General features: G+C 39.0%; 1 protein-coding gene across 1 annotated transcript in view; it reads left to right on the top strand.

Annotated features, from left to right (window-relative positions):
• Positions 1-7604: 7604 nt before the first annotated feature.
• The window catches only part of ACO1 (aconitase 1), a gene marked incomplete at both ends in the record, with an annotated part of 32412 nt that continues 14718 nt past the window's right edge, over positions 7605-25298 (top strand). Inside the window, 10 exons of the mRNA XM_084237618.1 lie at positions 7605-7701; positions 8923-9091; positions 10123-10260; positions 16991-17060; positions 17184-17367; positions 18497-18636; positions 19810-19981; positions 21700-21800; positions 22685-22801; positions 24461-24620. Coding sequence (XP_084093744.1) covers positions 7605-7701; positions 8923-9091; positions 10123-10260; positions 16991-17060; positions 17184-17367; positions 18497-18636; positions 19810-19981; positions 21700-21800; positions 22685-22801; positions 24461-24620 — 1348 coding nt within the window. The remainder of the gene's footprint in view (positions 7702-8922; positions 9092-10122; positions 10261-16990; positions 17061-17183; positions 17368-18496; positions 18637-19809; positions 19982-21699; positions 21801-22684; positions 22802-24460; positions 24621-25298) is intronic.

The raw sequence follows: 25298 nt of genomic DNA, 5'->3' as shown, positions 1-25298 counted from the left end.
GCTAACCGTAAGCTACAGATTAGGAAACTGAGGCCCAGAAAGATTATATGATTTACTCAAAACGAAACTGAATTAAAAAAACTGTTACAGCTTTTTGAAAAAAATCTAGAAATGTGTATGAACATTCTGTTCAGTTGTATAGGATGAGACAGAAGAATAAGTAAAAATGGACTGGCAACTTAAAACTTAATGAAAAGACACAAGTTTTGTGTGAGGTCAGAGCTTCCTGACCTAAGACACAAAGTCTTACTCATTTTAAGGGCATAAGAGCACCTTGTATTAAATTAGTGCTCCAAGAAACTATGTTGATGGATTTGATAGCCATTCATTTCTCCAAGATTCTCCTTCTGCTTCACTCTTTTTCTTTTCATCCTCTCAAAATAAAGTTCCTACTGTTTCTTCAAAATTTTGGTTACAAGTATCAAGTTTAAGAGATTGCTAGGTTTTAAAAAATTTATGAAGAGCCAAAAGGATTAAAGAGATGACTTAGTGTCTGGGAAAATTCAGAGATACTTAGTTATTGCAGTTTCTCAGATGAATGAAATATAGCAAAGAACTAATATTTCTGGCTTTGTAAAAGAACCAAGTTGATAAGCCATGGTGACTGGTTGGCTTGAAAGGTTCTGGCCTCAATCTTGTTTATGCTTTCATAGACATCCTTGGAATCTCACTTTTGACAGAAAGTTGTTTATAAGTAGCATGATGTTTAGATATACAACAGTCAGTCGGAAATGGGACCAATTAATTTCTCTTTAAAGCAACAAAGGAGGAGAAGGAGTAAGGGACGGAGAAAAAGAAGGGGGTGACGAATAGCTCATTCTCATAGAGAACTGGGGTAAACCCTAGAATACAGTGATATTGTTAGGGGGAAAATGATGTCCTAGAGTGCGCGAGTGAGGAACCAGGCAACCCGTTTTATATCGGGGTTACCCTATAACAATATTGCTTTGACTTAGGAGTTGGAAGCCAAGAACATTTTGGATGACTGTATTTAGGGAAGTGTGAGAAGAAACAGAGAGGTAGGCCAGTCACATGAAACTTCTTTCTTTGCAAAGTTCTTTGCAAAGATTTAAAAAAATCCACTCTGAGTGTCTTTAGATATCCTAAGTAAACAGCAGAGGAAGTGCTGTCTGTACTTTAGCTCATGGTGTGGAGATTCCCAGCTCACCACCTGAAAGCTCTTTCAGGCTATACGGGCACTTCTGGAAACTGATAGGCTAAGTGCTACCCCACCCCCACCAAAAAATAAATACAACACTCCACCTCTATCCTTTGCCCTCCCCACCCAGTAGCTGATAGGAGCTCTGCTGCTCAGGTTACACCTCTCCTCTGCTCCCTCCTGCTGGTATGTGGAAACCCTGTGGGTGCTTGTAGGGCCTATTCAAATCTCTATGCCTCTTTCTCTCTCATAAGACAACCTAAGGGGATTCGCCTCTGACAGCCAAGTTGCTAATTCATAGATTCGCATACACCAAAGGCTGGAAAGAGCCCCCCCGCAGGAGTGATGGTTTAGCAGTAAACTGCCTGTATGCTGTCCTAGCCTCTCACAAAATCCCTTTGCAAGATCCCTGTCCAGGTGTGGAAGTTCCATCTAGGATTACAGACCACAAAACTCACTGGCCCACGTGGGGATTTTACCCCTGATTTAAGCAAATTATCCTATAAACAATTGCTATAAACAATTAGGTTTGAGATGTCCCTGAGCATGGTCTTAAATCATGCAACAGATTTTCAGGCTACCTCTCATTCATGTAGAAAAAACCTGGTAGACTGCGTGTCTCAAGACCAGATAGCAGCCAGTAGTGGTACCAGCCTTTCCTGAGCTGAGTCTCACCTGGATTAATAGCTCAGTCAAGTCCCCTCAGAGATGAGGACATTTGGCCCCCAGAGGCCATCTTAGTGTCATTTACTATGGACTGTTGAGCAGACAAGCAGTTTACAACGGAAGAAATTCAGAGGTCTAACAGACAGATGGAAAACTATGCATTTTTACTAGCTATTAAAGAAATGCCCAAGATTAGCTTTTTAATCTCTTGATTCAGCAAAAGCTGAAAACAAATGACAGTACCCTGTTTAGGCACCTCCATTCACAGTTTCAGAGAAAAGTCAAGAAATTTGGTGCAGCCTTCCCCAGGCAACCTGGAGAAGGTAACTAAATGGAGGTGCATATGCTTTCATCCGGCTGTCCTGCTTCTAGGAACTGTGAAATGTAGGAATTTATTTTAAGGAAATGGATTAAGGACCTACTCAAAGGAGTGTGCACAAAGGTGCATTGTTTGAACATTAAGTAAACTGTCATGTGCCTGAATGTTAGATCTTTATGGTGTAGCTAAAAGCGTCCCATAAAGATGTATGTGGCCCATTGCTGAGTGAAAAGGCAATTTACCAGATAATGTGAGATCTGACATTTTTAAAAGAAACCCAGGTATGTTTAGAAGTCATGTTAAATAAAACTCCACATGCTGGTATTATGGATAACTTTGTTCACTTGCATTTTTGAAAGTTTCTACAGTGAGCATCTATATCTTAGTAATATTTTACACCACCACCCACGAAGCTTCAGCAACAAGTTTGGTTCCCTGCCGGGATTGCAGGAGGAGGAACGAGGTCTGGCATGTTGGGAAGGAAGGAGGTCCAGCTTGGGGGATGTGTTTGACCTTTGTGATGTGTGAAGCTGTCCCTCCAATGTTAAATGTGAGCTGGTCGGAAATTCTCTTTAGAACAAAGGACATATTTGGAAATGCACTGTGGGTTTATTGAGAGTAGTAGACACAAATTTACTTTCAAGTAAATCCCCATCAGACATTATTAATGAAAGAACTGCATATTGTAGTTCCAGAAACTCTATTCTGGCTTCCTTTTGAAAGACACTGCTGAAGATGTCAGGCTCTCACTTTATAGAGACACTATTTCTCCCTATATAAATTATCCTCTATAGATATTTATGTAGAAATTGAAAATGACTGCTTCAGCTTCTTAACAAGTAAGTAAATACATGAGTGAATTCTTACAGAAACTAGACTTTGGAGTCTGTTTAACATAAAATGTTAAAGGCCCTGCTCCATTCCCATTACACAATGTATTCTCTTACTTATGGAGAATCAATTAACTTTATTCTATATCTTTCCTTTTTGTATTAATTTTTATATACAGCAGTGTATATGAATGAGTATATACTATAGTCTTGAAGTTTTTAACTTAGATTAGATTCTAGTATATGTATTATTCTGCAGCTTTGTCTATTTCACTTACATCACCTAATGTGAGTCTTTGTGAGTCATTTCCTAGGTTTAATCTGAGTAAGTTCAATCTGATGTTGATGTTTATATCATACAAGTGATTTGTCCTTACTCCACTGCCTTCTTTGGAATAAATTGGTCACTGGAGCAGATTGTTGCAAACTTAAAAATAAGTTGCTGGCCCAAAATTTAGCCACCAGTTAGTTCTCTGGAATTCAGAACCACACAGAAGTTTCAGTAAATGGTTACAGAAATAACCCACAAAAGCCACCAGAAGACTGTGATGTGCCTAAATACACTTTTTTCAGGTGTGCTTTTAAAATATTTTGAGTATTTTTTTCCCTGCCAGAAATTTGTATTTCTTTGGAAGAAAAACATACTCTTCCTGGTTCTAGGGTTGGCTGGTCCTGTAACCCCAGGCAGTCACTTCCTCTTTAGGACCTCTCTTTCCTCATAAGAGGATAAGCTCCATGTTCTCTAAGGATTTTTGTTTTTGTTTTGCTTTTTAAGTGATGATTCCTTCAGACTTTTTTTGCCTCTAAGGTTTTTAACAAGAGGTTCAACTTTCTCTGATTCTATCTCATTGCCCTCTTAGCATCTAAAATCAAGGTATATGGTGGTGGATTGATTGCATACCACACAGGCACAAGTGAAGGTGCCACTCCATGTCCCCTATAGGTGTCCTAAGTTGAGTTCGAAGGTCAGCAGCAAGACTGTGATTGGGGAGGAACTACAGCTTTGGATGCCTTCCACCTTTTCACCAGGAGTATGCTTGACTTGTTACATGTCTCAGATCCAGCTCTCTGTGCTTAGTATTTAGTATTTTTAGTGATTTACTTTAAAAATCTAGTGTTCCACACTCCCTTGCCCAACCTCTCTCCTCCATGTACAAAATGTACCTGTGGTGATCTTGAGGCTCCCCAAGTCACCCAGCTGGTATTTCAAGATAGGTTAGCTTCTTCAGACACAGTTTCTCTACCGAATAATTATCCAGACTTTCAAAATGTTGACCTAGGTGTAGTGAAGGGTTTCAAATACAATGCAAGTAGCTCTTTTTGGATTCCTTTCGTATGTCCTTCTTGACCCGGAGGCCCCTGATGAAGGTTCAGTGTCTTGCTTTCTGAACACGGGTGTTCAGGAAGGACACAATCTGAATGAGCTCCGCCTCACTGCCTAACAGATAACAGTTCCCCGTTTTTCATTTTTTAAATTTTTAATCTCTTTTTTTTTTCTTTTTCCTTTTCCTTTTCTCCTTTCTTCCTTTGCCTCCAGAAAGCACGGCCTTATTCCATAGGGCAGAAAAGGCAGCAGCAACCTGACCACTAGGATAACACTCCACTCTCTCCCTAAAATTCCACTTGGATTCTGTTCATTCCTCTCTTATTAGCATTGAATAGGGATTAGATAAACAGGAGGGGAAAAGAAGCGGGAACAAAGCGGAGAGGAGGGGAGCAGAATTAAGAACAGAAAGGGATTGAAACAATGAGTCTGTGCTGTGGATACTGGAAGTAGCAGAGCTCCCTGACCAGTTGGTGGGGTTCTGGGAAAAAATAAAAACAAATCTTGGCAGAGTTCTGGAGTCCATAGGACCTGTGGTAATACTCGTGTCATGGGGGTGGGGGATCAGGCAGACCTGGGAAGCATTTGGGATGTACTTTGCATCTGGCCCCTTTCCAAGCTAAATATCTTTTCCTTACACGTAGTTGGAACATAGTTGTTTTGGCTTTCTCTTGGGATTAGTAAGCACTGGGAACTCCTCTAAGAGGATTTGAGACAAGAGAGATGGGATGAGTAGAAGAATCTTGGGTGGCTCTGATTTCCAGAGACCTGAGCCTTATATGAAGGGGCTATTTCCCAACTTCAGGCACAACCAGTTTTGGGGGTGCCAGAACACAGCTCCTGTTGCTTCCCACTGTCCTGTAACTCAGTAGAGTGGCCACAGACATGGCATAATCAAAAGCTGGCTCAGACATTAGTGCTGGGTGGCCCCTGAAAAGAATTTGGGAAAGGCAACTCCATTATTCAAAGCTGAGTCTCACAGGAGAATTTCTCAGGCCCTTGAGCCTCTTGGCTTTCTACAGCTCTGGGGGATTGAGGGGTGACCTCTAGTCAGCATCATCTTCAGAATGGAAATTGCTGCACCTAGAGGCAGGTGGAAGAGCCAGAGTTTAAAGCCTCCTTCTGCCTCTTTCTTACCAGATGCATGCCCTTTGGTAAGTTTTTTCATCCCCCTGAGCTGTGGTTTCCTGGGTTGTAAAATGGGAGTAATGATAGGCTTTCATTTACTGCTTGTTGCTAGAGTTGAGACAATGCACTTGGCTGAGCTTTTGCTTAGTAATTAGTGGTCCTCTGTCTTCACTTCTGCAGCTGGAATTTGCATCATTAATCTAGTGAAGCTAGACAGTTACCTAGTTTCTAAGGAAAAGGAGGTGGTGGAGTACTCCAGGCGTTTTCTACATTTGGTCACCATGTCCCTCCTGTCATACGAGCTGGCTTTACAGGATGGTGGAAGTAGTGGGGATCGTGCAAGCCTTCCAGAATTATGCCCAGGGCGTTTGTAAGCTACGTAGTAGTCAGCTGACACATTTTTGTCCTCACTGCCTCTTGGCAAATTCCGTACAACTTAACAACTGCTTTTGCCATAGAATCTTGGCAGACTTTGGACCCTGACCCTTTAGGACTTGACACAGAGATAAGGATGAGACTTCAGGGTTTTCAAGATGTGAATGACCCACCTTTCCTGGTTCTGTGAGGGTTTCCCACCATTTCCCCTAGATGCAGGGATTCAGAAATGTCCACAGCCTCTGCAAAGGGTCAGCTCTGCTGTCAAACCACTACCCAGACAGGCAACACAGCAGTTTTACTGTTGCATTTGCTACTATTTGAGTGGAAAAGTTAAGTCTAGGGACAGTGACATCAGTGACAAACTGAAGAAGCAGCGCATCATTGCTTTTTTGAATTCTCATATTCTTTAGAATTCCAGTCAGTGGAGTTACTTGTCTCATTTTCTGAGTGCACGGACTTATCGCTGTTTGCTTCGGGAGACAAGTGTCCGCATTTCTTACTGAACAATGCGTGTGTACAAGTTTTTCCCTCCTCATTGGCTTGTTGTTTAGCTGGGATCAGTAACAAATCTCTGGCATTTCTGTCGCCCTTCACCTTATAGGCCCTCTCCCCACCCCCCAACTAAAGCCAAAGTAGCCCTAAAAACCTGCTACCACACCTGGTGTTCAGTTTTATTTCTTCTCCCCCTTAATGATTCTCCAGTCACTCAACAACCATTTTTTCCTAAATTTTGCAAATTCAGTATTAAAAAATCTTTGCTTTTTAATCAGTCCACCACTTGTTTTCTATTTCAGCTGCTGCATCTATTTGCCTGCTCAGGACTGTCCTCATCCCCACCCTGTCCACCGCTTCTTACCTAGATTTTCCCATTCCGGTTGCCTTATCATTCTTCTGGTCCAGATCATCTGCTGGGGTAAGTTGGGACAGGTGACAGACTGGTGGTCCTTTGGTCAAGTAGGGCCCATAGTTGAGTTGATTTGGTCCTCATGCTGCAAACCTGCACAGTAATTTAGAAAGTCAAGTCTTTCTGACTCCTACCCCAGGGAATTTTCCTCTACCTTGTAGAGTTATTTGAGATCGCTGTTTATATCTGTGTGGTGGAGGCCAGGAACAGTGTCCTTTCTTGTTTATTGCTTGTAATATGTAAAGAAATATAGGAGAAGTCCTGCCCAGAGCAGAAGGGATACAGGCTCCTTTTCACACACATCTGGGGAGTTTGGGCCTTTATGCCACCACAGTGTACCTTAAAGATCCCCAGATGTGAACACACTGTTGCTGCCAAATACAAAAGTGAATCAGGAAGACTTCTAACTAACGTGTTTTTAAAAAATGCTGCAGAGACTGTTATAGCAGAAAACAACTGTTTTCATGTTCCCACTTCCAAAGTTCAGGTTTTAAACTTGTTGCATAATGTCACTTGCTGTGGACTTCTTACCTCCTGCCCAGCCAGACATGAGTCCAGCTAAGAGGTCTGTTCATATGTTTAAGATTTACCACGAGACACATCCTTCACTTCCAGGAGTTGTAGAAATAAGACAAAAGACATTTCAGATGCTCTGCTCTCTTGAGAGGCAAATGCTGCCTTTCACAGAAGCTCATTTTATTTGCTAAGAATATTGTTCTTATATTCATTTATGTCCTACCTTCCCCCTACTTTGAAAAGATAAGAAGTGATACCCTAAAGGAAACCTGTACTGTCATTAAAGAGAACAAACACTCATCAGAATAAGTTCTGTCTCTCTTTGAACATCAGTTTACATGTTCTCTTTCCTTCTCAGGGACACGTGGGTATCAGGAATCATGAGCAACCCATTTGCACATCTTGCTGAGCCTTTGGATCCTACAGAGCCAGGAAAGAAATTCTTCAATTTGAATAAATTGAAGGATTCAAGATATGGTAGGTATACAGCTCTGTGATGTAATTGCTCCAACGCAATTAGAATGTTCCTCGCATAATAATAAAGCTATGTAATTAATTAGCCTTTAGGAGAGTTGGAAGAGGGAGCAGCAGAAAATGACTGTATGGTGCTGGATTAAACACATAGACGCATAGCTCACCCACACCTTTCTTACATTGCTCTTGCGTAAGTGGCTAACAGTGATTATATACATGTAGCATTCTGATAACACGTTACAGTATAGTCTTTGTACATACATATTATTTAATAGCTACCCTAATGGGATCGTGATTATAAAATGAAAGATGCCCTTCTTTTAAATTTTTATATAATTTTATTAATAAAGCCAGGGAAATACTGTTATAATACATTAACTTTTCAAAGTGTTACCATAATATTCTAAAAGGTACAAAATTCAAATGTGTACGTTTGAATTTCCCCCCATAATCAATAGGAGAAACCCAGTACTTACAACTATGTATATTTTATAGTCCTGAGGAAGCTGCAGCCCAGAGAGGGTCAATGACATGATCAAATAACAAGTGTGTGGGCAGCAGAGGATAAAGACACCATCTTTTTTATTCCACATCCTGTGCTCTTTCTGCCTTTGCACTCTTGCCTTTTCCAGATATTATTGGTAAATAATTTTCCTGTCTCAGGATGAAACTTTACTTTACAAATAAACAAAATAGTTTTCCTTATGAGTTACTATGGTTTTATTTTTAGAAATTCCAGTTGCTAGTAGCCAGACTGCATTATGTGTAAGGTCTTATTTCCTTTGAAAGATGTACATGACTATACTTTGGCCTTAATTGCCATAATTGAAATGGTTTATTTTCTCATTTCTTGAACATTAGTTTTCATAAGAAATATTAGTCTGTGTTAACAAATACTACGATAAACATTTAGACAAATTTCTTTCATGGTGACTTAAGGGACATTTTCTGTGATTGCAATCTAAGGCAAGGTAAGCGTTAATGTGAAAGAATGAACTGTAATATTTTATTTTTGCCAAGCCTGCAGATTATTTCTACTACTGAATGCCTCTAGAAACCATTCAATAGCCACAAACTGTTGATCACTTTAGACATTACCTTTTCACCATTGGAAGAACAGTCTAATGTCTGGTATCAAACTTATATGAAGATTGACTTTGAAGAACTCTTATAATAAGGTGTTTCATGGTGTTTATTTTGTTACACTTTCTCCTTTACTCCTAGGACGCTTACCATTTTCTATCAGAGTTCTCTTGGAGGCAGCTGTTCGGAACTGTGATCAATTTTTGGTGAAGAAAAATGACATTGAAAATATCCTAAATTGGAATGTCATGCAGCATAAGAACATAGAAGTGCCATTTAAACCTGCCCGCGTCATCCTGCAGGACTTTACGTGAGCTTAATATCACCTTACTCTCCTCTGCCCATCTTGTCAGCCTTTAGAGAAAGCTTTACACACACACACACACAGAGCAACTGTGTAACTTATCACCCAAATTCCTGACACTTTTGAAAGCAAAAGTAGGCTGTTAACACCCAGCCAATACTGGGAGTCAATCAGGATTGTCTCAGGTAAATTGGGGCGTGTAGACACTAACCTTTTCCTTTGATAAGGGTTGTCATCTTTGGTCTCAAAGATCCTGGTTCTACATGATACTAGCAAATGGTGAAAGAAACAGCTTGGGGTGAGTGATCCTGGAATCTTTACTCCCCCATGTCCGTCACCCAGGGAACTAGGTTCCAAACAGCTGACCTTGGGACATTGATGTGCTGTCCCCTGAGGAGAGAGATGTAGTTCACAGGGCCTGACTTGTTGCCATTAAACCTTAGTTCACATCCTGCTATTCCCAGAAATCTTTGCTCCCCATCACAGCCACTATTTAACATTTTTAAATGATAGTATTTCATCCTTCTAGAAACCAAGTTTTATTTTTCTACTGGAAGATCACCCAAATATTATACTCTGACATAATAAAAGGGAAGAATTCACTTCATATAAATTTGATTCATAGCCTACTTTTCTGAATTGTTTCCAGCCCTTTAAATTCAGCCTGAAGTTGAAGGTGTGATTTGTATGTCATTTCCAGGTGTTTGTCATCCCACCACATGAATGGGAAACAGTCATGGCAATAAAAGTTCCAGAGTCACTAAGCATCCCCATAGTATCTCTAGTTAGACTGTATTCATCATATTCAGCTTTAATGCAGTGATAAAATTGCATATGGAGATACTACTCAGTCTTGGCATTTACTGCCTAATTTCTGCTCAAGGAAATGTGTTTAGAAACTTTCACATTCTGAGTCATCCATAGTCAACTCCACTGATGAGACAGCCCTACTGCCAGTATTATCAGTGGAGGCAAACCTGAAAAATCCAAGTACACCTTAACAGATTTGTTTTCTGCTTAATTCTCCCTTTCCTTAGGGGTGTGCCCGCTGTGGTTGACTTTGCTGCAATGCGTGATGCTGTGAAAAAGTTAGGAGGAGATCCAGAGAAGATAAACCCTGTCTGTCCTGCTGATCTTGTAATTGATCATTCCATCCAGGTTGATTTCAACAGAAGGTGAGAGATTAAGATAAAAACCTGGATCTTCTGCTTTGTGTAAAATCTTGTGGGGGGTGGTTATTAAATGTAAGAAGAAGATCTTTGAAAAAATATATTCAGGAAAATTCAAACTTAATATAGAATTTCCAGAGAATACCTTTTGAGGGAGTTGATACAGTTCTTTCTTTATACTTATATATATATATTACATCATTATTCATTTTTATACAATGCATGCTTTTGAATGCTTTCTCCTTTCAGGTATATTCCCTATAAAATTCCTACCACCAATTGACCAATTCACCCATGAACCATCACCGTAGTCCCTTGTGCTCTTCTGTCCCCTGTTTTGATCCCTCTACTCCCTGTCCCTTACAGAAAGTCTCTGATTTGTAGTCTTTAAACCTTTTTTCCCCCCCTCTTTCTTGGGTTGGAGCAGCTTGTGTTTAACTCCAGCTTAGGATCTGGGTGAAGAACACACACATGAATTTCATCCATGAGAACTTGGCAGTACAAGTATGTGTTGACTTTAAGAGGATTTGGTGTTTTTTTCTAACTACTAGAGCCTTATTCCTTGATTCCAAGTAACTATTTCATATCTGGCTATCTTTGCCTCTCCATGTGGATGTCTATAATGCTTATCCCCTTCTTTTTCTTTGTTCTTTCTTCTATTGTTTGGGAGATCCAGTTCTCTCTTCCTGACAGAATTCTACCAATTACTCTAAAATCTCAGTGGTAGGCAATGATGACCATGTGTTTTTTACACACCTGCATATTGGTTGGGAGTGCAACTTATCTGAGCACATGCACTTGGGCAGCATGCTTCATGCTGCAGTGCTTGGGTTGACTGCACTGCCTGCACTGCAAGGGGACAACTCGATTCTTTGTATCTCTTTGTGGGCCCAGCCTGGAGGAAGCAGCAGCTATTGGGAGACTGCAGAGGCTCAGGAGGGCCAGCAAAGAATTTGAAATAGCTCTTGAGGGCTAGATCAGGACTGGCATAGAATAACACTTATTCACAATGACATTAATCAAAGCAAGTCACACACTCAAGCCCACAGTTCCATCTTTTGTAGAAATAACTGCCAGATTATACAACAGGGTTTCGAAACAGGGAGGGCAACCAGATACTGCTGGAAGGCTGATATCTTAACTTAGAAGTATACCTAGATAATGTTATTTTCAGCTATCAGTGGGGCAAGAAATAGCTTTTCTGTACAATTCTGAGAAGATTTACTTTAGTGAAGAGAAATGTTCATATGAATTAAAGCATTAATATTTTTAGAATTAAATCACTAAAAATTTATGTACATGTCAGATAATTTGATGAGAATGACCTTTCTAAATTTAGAAGCAATGAATGAATCAGAAAAGGAAAACAATCTAAAGATTTAGTGACTTCAAAGATAACGAAATAACTTGATTTGCATAAAAGAATGAATATTTTTAATAAAGAATGTGTACCATCTATTTAAAAAAATAGTGAAACTCAGCAGATAAATGGACAAGGAAGTGGACATTTCATAATACCAGGAAATGCAAAGGGTAAATAGTGTAGAAAGCTTTCAACCTTACAAGTAATAAAAAAGTAAATTAAATCCTTGAGATGCCATTTTCTCTTATCAGCATAATTAAGATTAGAAAACAAACATTATTAATTATAGAGGTGCAAGGAGGGTGACACTTTTATACACTACTGATAACACTGTAAATTAGAAATTTCCATACCCTTTTCTTGGAATTTCCACCATCTGAAATTCAGAAAAACCTTATGACTGAATAGTATTCATTAAGGTATTATTTATGAGAACTTAGAAGTATTCTAAATGTTCAGCAAAGGAAAATGATTTGTTAAATTATAGTATGTCCTTAAAGTGAATTATTAGGGAGCCTTTACAGTTATATCTCTATTGTTCTTAATAACACTTGGACCATGTTACTCATAGTTCAGTGAGCCAAATATAAATTGCATATGTAGCGTGATCTCAGCTAGATGAAGAAGAGTTAGCAGAGATTAAATAACTCTAAAGAGAGGTGCCAAATAACTAAATGATGATCTCTGGAATTCTAATTGTTCTTTATTTTTAGAATAAGCTACTGTTTTCATAAGAAAAAGTTATTTAAGACTATGAAACCATTCAAAGGAGAAAATAAAAGGCTTTATTTGTTTCCTTGGGGATTTAAGTGGATTCCATACAACTTCAAGAGAAATGTAGAAACTGATTATTCTCAAATTAATATTGCCATTATCTAAATGAGATGAATTCAGGATAAGGAGAAATCTACTTTGTCCATGAACTGAGCAAACAGACTGGGTTTGACCAGCTCTTCACTTTCCTTTAGCAACATGCCTTTTTTCCTTGTCTTAAATCATTAGTTCACTTTAATATTTTGGTTTCAAAGGGAAGAGTTAAAAATACACACATAAAATGTTATCCTGTTTGAGAATAAAGATTTTTCCTGACATCCCACTTCAGAAATTATAAAAATAGCCTCACAAAATCATGACAACTTTACCTTTTTGGCAAAGTTGTCATTGGTGTTCATGGATTTACCTTCATTTCTACTAGTCTGGAAGGTGAAAGTACTACTGAGAACAATAATGTAATTATTTCAGTGTGTTTTGACTCACCATTCAAAGGGCTCCTGTTAGCTCTTAATGAATCTGGGTCATCACCAAGTTCACTGTAATTTTTTTCTCTTTAAACCTTGATATCTGTCAACTCTGGCTTTAATTTTTTTATGGACCTTTTTCATTGACATTGTAATACTAAAAAACGTGATGATGAAAACAGCAAGGCCCAGAGATTAACTGTAATCCAAACTGGTACCCAGATCTAGCAACACTATTTTTATGTGTTATTAAAAGAGAACATTTCTGTTAGAAGTGTTTTCATTGTGGTGTTTTGTTTTTATTTCTTGAGTTTGGTTTTGCAATTTGACCTCCCAGACTGTTTCCTCATTTTTGTAAGGAATTAAATGTGATATGTCTCAGGCTTGGAGGAACTGTATGCTATGGGCTTGTTTCCAGTATCTCCCAGAAATGAACAAGAAAAATTGGGTAATGGTTGGTGAAAGTTCATTTTTTCCTCAGTTAAGTATATCTAACTTTGTTGCCTGTTTTGAATAATACTGGCATCACGCCATCTTTAGGAATTGAGCACCTAATGTAGTAATGTTTTACAAAGTTATCTCAGAAATAACTTTTTTAAAAAATCCCAACAAGAATATAATAGCACTTTATGACCAGATTTCATGAGTGGGAGAAGTATCTCATTTGTGAATTTTTCAAATAACATTACATGTAATACTAGAAATTGTGAACTGTGTCCAAATTGAATTAAAATTATGTAACTAACAAATTTCCTCTTTAGTCTGTGGGCCATTCACAGTCAGACTATGTTAAAAGCACACTGGGCTGGATGAATTTAGGAAAGTTGTGAGTGGTGGAAAAATCAGAATTCCAGGTCTGTTTGTTCATTCCAATAACTTGGAGTAAGTTAATTGAGCCAAATTAGCATAGTCAATGTTTTGTTTTCATATATAAGAAGGTTTTTACCTGAAATTAAGCTAAGACAGCCTAAGTGTTTCTGGTTTCTGCTTGTCTTGTGAATATGCTGTTTATATTAAACTGATGTTTCTGGCATTCTCTGGGGTAATGTTCCCCTTTTAGCCCTGCTTCTGCTGTGAGAAGCTCTGACATTCCCTGGTGCTGAGGCAAGAGGACAAGGGGTAATGACTGGGCGTCCACAAGCGTCAGTGCAACAGACGAGGTGGAGGCTCCAGAGGCAGGGGCCTGCCTGTGATCAAGAATAGTATTCAAAGACATGACCCTTTAAAAAAACTTGAATCCATTTAACAGACCTACTGTGTTCCAGTGTTGAGAAAACAGGTTAGTTTAGAAGAGGAGGGAGCTAATGAACATAACTTTAATGCATTTGGTAAGTGTATTAACCACAGAGAAGGAGGCAAATCACCCTGTCTTGGGGAGCCAGAGGGCCCTTCAAGGAGTATCAGTTGAGCTGGAACCTGAAGGGTTTGTTCGGATGAGAAGAACTGAAAAAGTAATTCTACACAGAGAATAGAGTGCTCAAATCATGAGGAAAGTGGAGCTTGGGGAGAATATGAGGGCTGCAGTGTGACTGAAGCTGAAAAATTGGACTGAGAGTAGGAGAGGGCTTATAAAAATGTTTGGTTTTTTAAGGCAAGAAATTTCTTCTTTATTAGAAAATGGAAAGCTGTTGACAAATGTGAGATGGGCCATGATGATCGGTGTGGTTTTTGTTTTGTTTTTTAGGTAACATCGATTTACATCACTATGTTTTAGGGGTATAGATTCATACCTCTTCATATGTATGTTTCTCGACCATACCCACCACAGTCTGATAGTCTGATGGACCCTTACCCCACTTACTCTCTCACCTCACCCTCTCCTTCTGATAGCTTCATATTGTTGGATTTGTTTTAGCTAGTTTTGTCTGTTTCTTTGTTTCTCTGTATTCCATAAATGAATGAAAGTAACCAATATTTGTCTTTTCTTCTGACCTATTTCACTAAGCATAATCCCCTCTGTTTCATCCATGTTGTTGCAAATGGCAAAATTTCATCTCTTCTTATAGCTGAGTAGCATTCCATTATGTATATATACCTCATCTTCCTAATCCACTCATCTGCCCTTGGGCGCTGAAGATGTTTCCGTAGCTTGGCTATTGTAAATAGTGCAGCAGTGAACATAGGAATGCATATATCCTTTCGAACTAGTGTTTTTGTATTCTTTGGACAAATACCAAAAGGTGGAATTGTTGCAGCATATGGTAGATCTGTTTTCAATGTTTTGAGGAATACCAAGAGGTGGAATTGCTGGAGCATATGGTAGATCTGTTTTCAATGTTTTGAGGAACCTCCATACTCTAGTCCATAAAGGCTGGACAAGCCTACATTTCCACCAACAGCGTAAGTATAAGGATTCCTTGCTAATATTTGTTGTTTCTAGGTTTTTTGATGTGAACGCTTTGGGGGAGTGAGATGTTATCTCATTGTGGTTTTGATTTGTATTGCCCTGATGGTAAGTGATGTTGAACATTTTTCTCATGTCCCTGTGGCCATCTGTATGCCTTCTTTAGAGAAGTGTCCCTTTAACGCCTCTGCCCATTTTTTAATTGGGTTGTTTTCTTTTTTGTTGAGTTGTATTAGTTCTTTGTAGATTTTGGATATTAGCCCCTTTTGGAAATATGATGTGCAAATATTTTCTGTTCCAGGAGAGTGTCTTTTTGTTCACTGTGCAGATTTTTAGCTTGATATCATGCAATTTGCTTATTTTTGCTTTTGTTTACCTTGCTTTTGGAGTTGTGTCCCCAAGGACATCTCTGAAACTGCTGTCGTGCATTGTTTTGCCTGTGTTTTTGTCTGTCTATTGCCTATGTAAGACCAAAGTCATGGTCTTACAGCCAAGTCTTTATTCCATTTTGAGTTAGTTTTTGTCTGTGATATGAGAGAGTGTTCTAGTTTCATTCTTTTGCATGTGGCTGTTCAATTTTGTGAACACTATTTATTGAAGAAACTCTCCCTTTTCCAGCATATATTTTTGGCTTTTTGTTGTATATTAACTGTCCACGTAAGTATAGGTTTATTTCTAGGTTCTCAATTCTGTTCCCTTGGTCTGTGTATTTTTTTAATTCCAATACCATACTGTTTTGATTATTACAGCCTTTTACTATAGTTTGAAGTCTGGGAGCATGATACTGCCATTCTTCCTCATTTTTTCCAGGACTGTTTTGTCTATTCATTGTCTTTTGTAGTTCCATATAAACTTCAGTAATGTTTGCTCTAGTTCATTAAAGAATTCCATCAAAACTTTGCATTAGATTTTTATATTGCTTCAATTTCTTTTAACAATGTCTTATACTTTTCATTTAATAGGGTCTCTCACATCCTTTGTTTAGATTATTCTTAGATATTTAATGTTCTTTGATGATATTGTAAGTAGGACTTTTTTCTTGATTTCTTTGTTTTTTGTTCATTGTGTATAGGAATGCAACAGACTTGTATAGATTTTGTAGTCTTCCATTTTGCTGTATTGCTTTGTTTATTATACTTTTTTAGTGGTGTCTTAAAGGTTTTTTTGTATCTTATCTGCGAAAAGCAATAATTTTACTTATCCTTTTCCAATTTGGATTCCTTTTATATCTTTCTCTTGCTTGATTATTCTGACTAGTGATGTGTTTTGGAAAATCAATCCTGGTGACACACAAAAGAAAAATTAAAAAAATAGACTGACAGAAAAATCAGTTAGGAGGCTATTTCTGGAATAAATACTATGATAGTTGTAAGTACTAAATGGTAGGCGAGAAGTTCATTAGATGACATGTGGACAGATAGGAAGAAGAGACTTAGGAGAGAAAGTCACGTATTAGGGTTTAACCCACTGAGTTTGTGCTGCCTGAGGTATTTGTGATATAGATATACAGTGTTTTCCTAAGAGGCAGACACTGACTAGATTATTTGTGGCTTGAATTCACTTACTGTGTTCTACCCACTATGTTTAAAGCAAGGTAAGAGCCACTTAAACCAAATAATAATTATTATTAATACTTTCACTAATTACCTCTCCCCTATAAATTAATGCATCAGTGCCAGCCAGTAAGTCTGCAGATAAAATAGCCATTTTGTTTATTCATCTCCAATAAATTTGGCCAGTAACATTAAGTCTCTAAACTAAGTTTACATATATAGTTTTTCTCTCCAACAGGGCAGACAGTTTACAGAAGAATCAAGACCTAGAATTTGAAAGAAATAGAGAACGATTTGAATTTTTAAAGGTATGGGCAGAATTTTATTACACTGGCTGACTTGAAGGGCCTGAGAGAGGGGTGCGTGAAGGAGACAGGCTGTGGAGAAGTACGACAGGCATTCATAGTATGCTTTCCATTTTTCAATTCTAGTGGGGTTCTCAAGCTTTTCGCAACATGCGGATCATTCCTCCTGGCTCAGGGATCATCCACCAGGTGAATCTGGAGTATTTGGCAAGAGTGGTATTTGATCAAGATGGATATTATTACCCAGACAGTCTTGTGGGCACGGATTCGCACACTACCATGATTGATGGTTTGGGTGTTCTTGGTTGGGGTGAGTGATCTTCCAGGTTCCTGTTCCATATATGCTCTTCTATGGTTTGCCCTAATTTACTCTGATGCCAGTAGCATGAATTTGCATGTTCACAAGTTTCAGAGAAGAATTTCTGTCTGTGTCATCTACTGCTATGATTTCCAGTGCCCAGAGAAGTATATACTGAGGCATTCAATAATAATATTGGGAAGGATGAACTGTAATAAGGATTAGGAACATTAATAATATATGAAAATTGGGCCTCTCCTGGTGGCGCAGGCTGTTGAGCACAGCTCTGTGAAGCTGTCCGCAGCCTCTGCAGTGCCGGTTTGATCCCGGCTGGCCAGTGAGGGTCCCACATGGCGCAGCAGACCTCTCCTGTCACACCCACTGCTCCCCTCAGCAGTGTGTTTCATCAGTCTGCCTGTTCTGTTCCCTGCTCTGTATCTGGTGAATCCCATCCTGCATATCTGGCCTGTACCCTGGTTCTTGTATAAAATAAATACATCTTTAAAAAAAATATATGAAAATCACCTAGTGTGTTAGAAATGGAGACTCCTAACCCCAACTCTCCCCTTTGTTTTTTTGTTTTGTTTTCTTTTACTTTAAGATTTTATTTATTTATGCATACAAGAACTGAGGTACAGACCAGAGGTGCAGGGAGTGTGTGTGTGTGTGTGTGTGTGTGTGTGTGTGTGTGAGAGAGAGAGAGAGAGAGAGAGGGTTCACCGAAGACAGAGTGGGGAGCAGAACACGTGGATCTACTGAAATACACTGCTGAGGGGAGCAGCGGGTGAGACAGGAGAGGTCTGCTGTGCCACATGGGTCAGCAAACTGGTGGGGATTGAACCTCAGTGACTGGCAATAGCTTGATAGTACTGAGACTTTAACCCTTGCACCACCAGGGAGGCCCCTAACTCTCCCTTTGGTGTGGAATCGAGGGGATTTTGATACAGGTGTGGGGGGGACCACACTCTGAGAAATACTTGTTAAGAATTCTGAAGAGGGAAGTAGAAAATAGGTAACTGGTCTTTAAAGGAACATACTAGTAAAGCATTGTAATTGGATTATTATCTAAGGCATTGAATTATGCATGAGGGATAGAGTGAAAAAGAAGGAAAGTATGATTCTGTCCCTCCATTCCTTACAGGTGTGGGTGGTATCGAAGCAGAAGCTGTCATGCTGGGTCAGCCAATCAGCATGGTGCTTCCCCAAGTGATTGGCTACAAGCTGATGGGAAACCCCCACCCCCTGGTAACGTCCACTGACATCGTGCTCACCATTACCAAGGTAATGATATGCTGCCACTCCCCAGTGACAAACAGAGAGGAGATACATGATGCAGTCTCTCTTGGTTTCCACGTTCTCTAGAAATCCTAAAAAGCAGTATGTTCATGATGAGATAAGAAGAGAGATAAGGGATTGAATTTTAGATAAGTATGTTTGTTTTAATCTGCTACTGCATGCATCTTTTTTGTTAAAATTTTTTTCAAAATTGCAAAATTGGGGAAATACACAGAAGTTAAAATGACATTCATGACTTAACAGATGCATCTTGTCACATTTGCTTGAGAACTCTGCGTATATTTTTTAAGAAATAGAATCTAATATTTATGGCTACACCATCCTTAAAGCCATCTTCCCCATTCCTAGAAATAAACACTATCCTGAGGTTGTGGGTATCATTCTTATACATGTGTTTATATTTTACCCATCCCACAAGGTTCTTCTTTATATGTAAATAACAAATTGTTACTATAATTGTTTGACTTTGTTTACTTCTCTGTAGTTTATCTTACTATAGCAGATGTTTCTCTCAGCTAGAAAATAGGTTTTATCTTTAACCCTTGTAGTAAATAATGTTTTTGATGATTTGCTTCTTTTCACAAAAGGCAATTTCACTTTGTAAAGTTATAGAAAAAGTGATTTTTTTTTTAATTGTCACAAACATAAATGATTCTGGTTGGATAGTTTGAAGGCATGAGGTGTTTGAGATGGATACAGTACTGTTAAAAGTCAGAAAAAGTTCTTGGTTTTATCTTTATGGAATCTGATTTTGGGTTTATTTGCATGCCGTGGCTTACCATAGATGTCTGTGCATTATTCTTCAGATGGGAAAAATGTAGAGCTTACCCACAAAACTTGACAAAATCTCAGTATAGCCAAAACAGGCTTTCTATGTGGCTTCCCACAGCACCAAGTCAGTCACTGAGGCTGATGGGTTTTTTGGAAAATTTCCAGTTTGTTGTTGTTGTTGTTTTTTTTTTTTTCCAGTAATGTCCTTTTTCTATTCCAGGATCCAATCCAAGAAGCCCTTAGGTTTTATTTTTATTGCAAATTGAAAACCAGTAAATGAACTTACTGTGTTTACTGACAAGGCTAGTTAATAAGAATTATGAGGTGATAATTCTGCATTTTAAATATGAGCTATCAGGTCTCAAATTTTTCTGTTATTCTGCTCAGCACCTCCGCCAGGTTGGGGTTGTAGGCAAATTTGTCGAGTTCTTTGGGCCAGGAGTAGCCCAGTTGTCCATTGCTGACCGAGCTACAATTGCCAACATGTGCCCAGAGTATGGAGCAACTGCTGCCTTTTTCCCAGTTGATGAAGTTAGTATCAAGTACTTGGTGCAGACAGGTAAGTGCAAGAGGCCCTTTGTGTCACTTTATAGGACACTGAGAATTGGAGCACTACTTTCTACCTTTGCCCTTTGGAATGTGCTAGATCAGATTTACAAGTTTTAATTGTTCTCTTTGTGGAGTCAGATGGTTGTTGAATTTAAGAAGGTATCATGGTATGACCAATAGGAAGCGCGCAAGCACTCCCGGAAGCCTAGCTACTTACACTGGTCTTCCTCTACTAGTTATTTAACATGATACAAGTGATCTTGGAAATGGTCACTAAGTAAGCAGACCTCATCTGCTGGCATCTGCCAGACACTTGGTTTGTAGTTGCTCTCCTCCTCTTCACAGAGCCATGGGTTAGCTTGATTGACTTATTGATTAATAGAGAAAACTGAAGATCAGACTTCAAGGAAATCCAAGTCTTCTCCCCAGTTTTCCTGAGGGAAACCATTTCTCTGGAAGGAGTTATGCAGCAGGTGTGATAAAAATGTTTATTTTTCTAGAAGTTTTTATTTCCTACAACCACATTAATATCTCTCACTACTCCGAAGTGAACAGAATAAATAGTAGGAACAGAGTAAATAAAGGAACAGAATAAATAGTGGAGAGAATCAACCTAAAGGAGAGAAGGGAAGAGGTAGTGGGAGGGGAGGGAAAGCTGCAAAATACATCCAGAGGTAAGATTAATTCCTGAGGCTCTAGAAGTGGTCACTAAACTTCATAGTGAGCTGGTTCCAAACTTGTAATTTCTGTTAAATTGAAACAGAAGTAGATAGTTTCTCATGATAAACCTAAGAGAAGTTTCTCCCATGCGTCTTCATGAAAAGATGGCATTAGATGTCCTAAACAGTGGGCACAACAACACGTCATGACATGAAGTTTGGATACTCATCTTTTGTGAAGTCCATGCTGAAAACTGATAATCTTTACAACCCAATTAAAATGGGGAAAAAGCTGATCTGTTGTGGGTCACTACTGAACTATCAGTCTTTTTCAGCTGTCAGAGAAATGGGTGGACCACACGTGTGTTAGGCATGCTTCATGTGCTTTATTGCCTACAATGAGTTTCTTGATAAGAATTAAAAAGCAGAGTGTCCAGGGTCATAGTCTTTGTGATACAGTGTTTTGAGCTAAGACTTCGGACTTTGGCGTCAAACTCCCATTCAGATCTGGTGCTGCCAGGCTGTGTTCCATGGGAAATTTACTTAATCTTCTTGCGCTACCATTTGCGCTTCTATAAAGGAGAATTATGACAGTACTTATCTCATAAGGTCATGATACAGAACCAGAGATTGAGATAATAATGCATTTAAAATGTTTAGCATGTGGTGCTGAGCATACCGGAAGTGCTCATAGCTGGTGGTTTGTGGTGGGAGACCAAAAAGATTGTTAGTTTAACAAGAATACCATGGAATTTGGATTGTGGCCAAATGAAGGCAGATGCACAGGTGTACTTTGATGACAAGCGAAGGCTTAGGGACTCCTGGTTGAGGACTATACCCAAAGAGGAAAGACATAATTCTTCAGAAAATAGTCACTTTGATGGGAACACCAGATCAGCCAGTGGCCTCTAATAAACACCAGCAGCAGCTCTGTAGACTGTTACTCTAAAGCTGAAATATCAGCAGAGTTGTTGGTGTATGTATGAGTAAAATGCATTTTATTTATATAATTGCTGGTAGAGGTGCAAGTTTAACCTGTTACCTGTTACTTCTTAAAATGCCCATTTAGGTCGTGATGAAAAAAAAGTAAATCATATTAAAAAGTACCTGCAGGCTGTGGGAATGTTTCGGGACTTCAGTGATCCCTCGCAGGACCCAGACTTTGCCCAGGTATGAGAGCACCTCATGTTTTCTTCCTCAAGGCTGTGACTTTAGTTGTATGTATGTTTATTTTGGGGGGTATACTTATAGGAAGTCAGTCACTGACAAGTCATCGCAGAAGAACAAGATAGTAAAAGGCTGAAAAATCAAAAAGATAAGGAATTGTACACATAATCAAATATTATGACTTCTGTTGCTCCTGGCCATTAGATCCCAAGTGCTTTCCCCCTTCTGAACTACAACTTATTCCTCTTATGTGGAATTTCCTAGAGGGACTGGAGCTATGTGAAGGCTTTAAGTTCATCATTACTATAGCTAGAAGAAATGGAGGTGCAGACGTATCAATTATTTCTGATTTATACAGTGATTTAACCTTCGTTCATTTTCTGGGTTGCCAACTGAATCCACATTTTTCTTAGCAACCAATTGGAGGGTAAATTAGATGTGAGACCCTTGATTTGTTTTCTATTCCATTAAGGGAAGGAAATACTAGAATACTGAATATTGGGCCCATTCCCTGGCATTGATGACTTAATAGAGCATCCCTCATCTTAGAAAAAGTACAGTGTGTCATTTTCAGTAGAAAACTCCCCCTCAGACTAACCTAAACAATAAAAGGACATATGAGCTGTTTGACAAAGATGGGCAGATGGCAGACAGTGCTCACCTGCCCATTCTTAGAGATGGCAAGACTTCCTGCCTGCCGCTCTCTCCATCTTGATCTTTGGAAACCCATCCCCTATGTAGTAGAATATTTACTTTCTTGCTTTTCATTGTCATGATTTAGTTTGTTTGTTATTTTTGGGGTGTTTTAAATGATATGGCCTGGATTACGGTTTTTTCTTCATGAGAATAATGTCGTTTCTACATGTCCTTTTCTTTTGTGTCGGCAGGTTGTAGAATTAGATTTGAAAACAGTAGTGCCTTGCTGCAGTGGGCCCAAAAGGCCTCAGGACAAAGTAGCCGTCTCTGACATGAAAAAGGACTTTGAGAGCTGCCTTGGAGCCAAGGTAGGGACCGAGGGGAAACAGGGCCCTGACCTCCTGCCCCTGACCTCCTGCCCCTGCCTGTTTTCTTAGCATTCCGGCTTTTTTTCACTCCATTCAATCTTCCTGAAGCCTGGAAGTAAGGCTGTTTCTTCTGCTTCCAAAAGTTTTTAATGCTTCTCCCATTAGCTGAGAGCCAAGCATCTTCCTCAGGGCACATGACAGTCTGTACCCACAATTCAACGCACACTTTTAAAACCTGTTCACTTTTTTAGTAGGTCTCATCACATTGTTCTACTTGCCCAAGCTTTTCTGACCATTGCACGTCGTTCATGTCATTCCCTGCCTTCCTTCCTCTTCCCCATCTGCATGTCCTAATCTGTCAGTGACTCCACAATGTGGCGTCAGATCTCATGGCAGAAAGCCGTCTTTCCATCACTTGAGCCTTCATAGCATTTGATTTGAAACCTTTTAATGGCATCCCATAGCCTTTAACTTCCATCATTGACACTTTGTTATTTGCAAATCTGATTTCCTTTACTGTGCTGGAAGTTTGAAGATAGGTATTATGTCATAATCTTCTTTGTATTCTACAAAATACTAGCATAGGGGCCTCCCTGGTGGTGCAGCCCAAGTTCGATCCCCGGGCAGGGAGGTGACCCACATGGCGCAGCAGACCTCTCCTGTCTTGCCTGCTGCTCCCCTCAGCAGTGTATTTCAGTCAATCCTCCTGTTCTGTTCCCCACTCTGTCTCTGGTGAATCTTCTCACCACTCCCACACCTTCACGCCCCCCTCCCCCAGCACCTCTGCCCTACACCCCAGCTCTTGTATGCATAAATAAATAAATCTTAAAAAAAAAAAAGTATAACTCCTTGTATGTAGATTTTCAATGAACATTTTCTGAACGAATGATTAAGCTATATGATGGGTTTTATCTTTGGGCCACCAGCATTCTACCAAATGTTCAGCAATACAGACACATCTTCGAGATATTGAGAGTTCAGTTCTAGACTAACAAAGTGAATGTCGCAATAAAGTGAGTCGGGTGAATTTTTGGTTTCCAGTGCATCTAAAAAGTTACATTTATACTATACTGTAGTTGTTAAGTATGCCATAGCATTATATATTTTAAAAAATGGACATACTTTAATTTTACTAAAAAAATGTTAATCATCTCTGAGCCTTCAGCAAGTTGTATCATCTTTTGGCTGGTCAAGTATGTGCAAAGTGCAATAAAATAAGGTGTACCTGAACTTTGTTTGCCTTATTGATTATGATTAGTTAAATCTGACCAAAATGGCACATTTTTCTGAATTTCCATAATGCTAGGATCAGTGACCTCGGTACACAATTGTACAATAATGTCATGGAGTTCTAATTAGATTCATGTTAAACTAAATTTAAGCATCTCCATTTTTGAGGTAGGGTGGAAGTAACTGGTAATAATTTCAAAACAGACTAATATTGAGGAGTTATGACTGCTTTTTTAAAAAATTTGAAAAGAATAAAGAGAACTTTGATTTTTCTGTAGCATTTCAGAAATGGCAGGGTTATTTATGTTTTGTTAATAACTGGCCTTTAAATTTATAGTTACCCAAGTACTTCTTAACTGAGAACTTTGGACGACATATATAACATTGTTACATATTATATTTATGCACACATTTTTTTTCTTCTTATAGCAAGGGTTTAAAGGATTCCAGGTTGCTCCAGAACATCATAACAACTACAAGACGTTTATTTATGATAACAGTGAGTTCACCCTTGCTCATGGTTCTGTGGTTATTGCTGCCATTACTAGCTGCACGAACACCAGTAATCCTTCTGTGATGTTAGGAGCTGGTAAGTGACTTGAATCCCCCTCCCCATTGTCATGTGAGTAGAAATCTCCCAAGACATGGCCCAAGTACTTCACTGAGTTCTAACATGGAGTTAGTTTCCTGAGCCTTGTTTTTTCTAGATGCCAATATTTTCTGGCTCAGAAATAGGTACACTACAGTAGTTTCCAAAGCAAAGTATTAAAAGTAGAATATTTGATGTGTAATATTCTTTTTCCAGAACTAACACCAAAAAATAAGTAGAAGGTGGAAAGCAAAGAACGGACTTTCTGGTAAAGCCTAGAATCTTGTGTCAGACTTCAGAAGAAAAACAAAAGAACTGGTTTCATGTCACAGACTGTTCTGTGTAAAACCCATGATAAATATTTTTGTACAGTGGAATTTAGTCTATTTAGACTCATCTGAATTAGGGCATAGGGCACTCGCTGGTTGATAAAACTCACCTGCATATTATGCAATTCTTGTTAAGTAGTTAATATTTACATGTGGTATTTTCTCTAAATAAGAAATCTTTAGTTTCCAAACCTTTAATCGTCCCCATGAGAAACTCTTGTGCCTGTACACCAAAGAATAGCCACAATTTTTTCTTTGTGAAGGAGACAAATGTAGAAGGAAAACCATCTTTTTCCAAGAATTCACCTGTTGACACCTATGTTTTTTTCCTTAATCTGGAGCAAACCAG

The sequence above is a fragment of the Talpa europaea genome (assembly GCF_964194135.1).
Source record: "Talpa europaea genome assembly, chromosome: 7".
NCBI classification, from domain to species: Eukaryota; Metazoa; Chordata; class Mammalia; order Eulipotyphla; family Talpidae; genus Talpa; species Talpa europaea.
The sequence above is the reverse complement of the archived record's forward strand: the minus strand, read 5'-3'. Positions and strand labels throughout refer to the sequence as shown.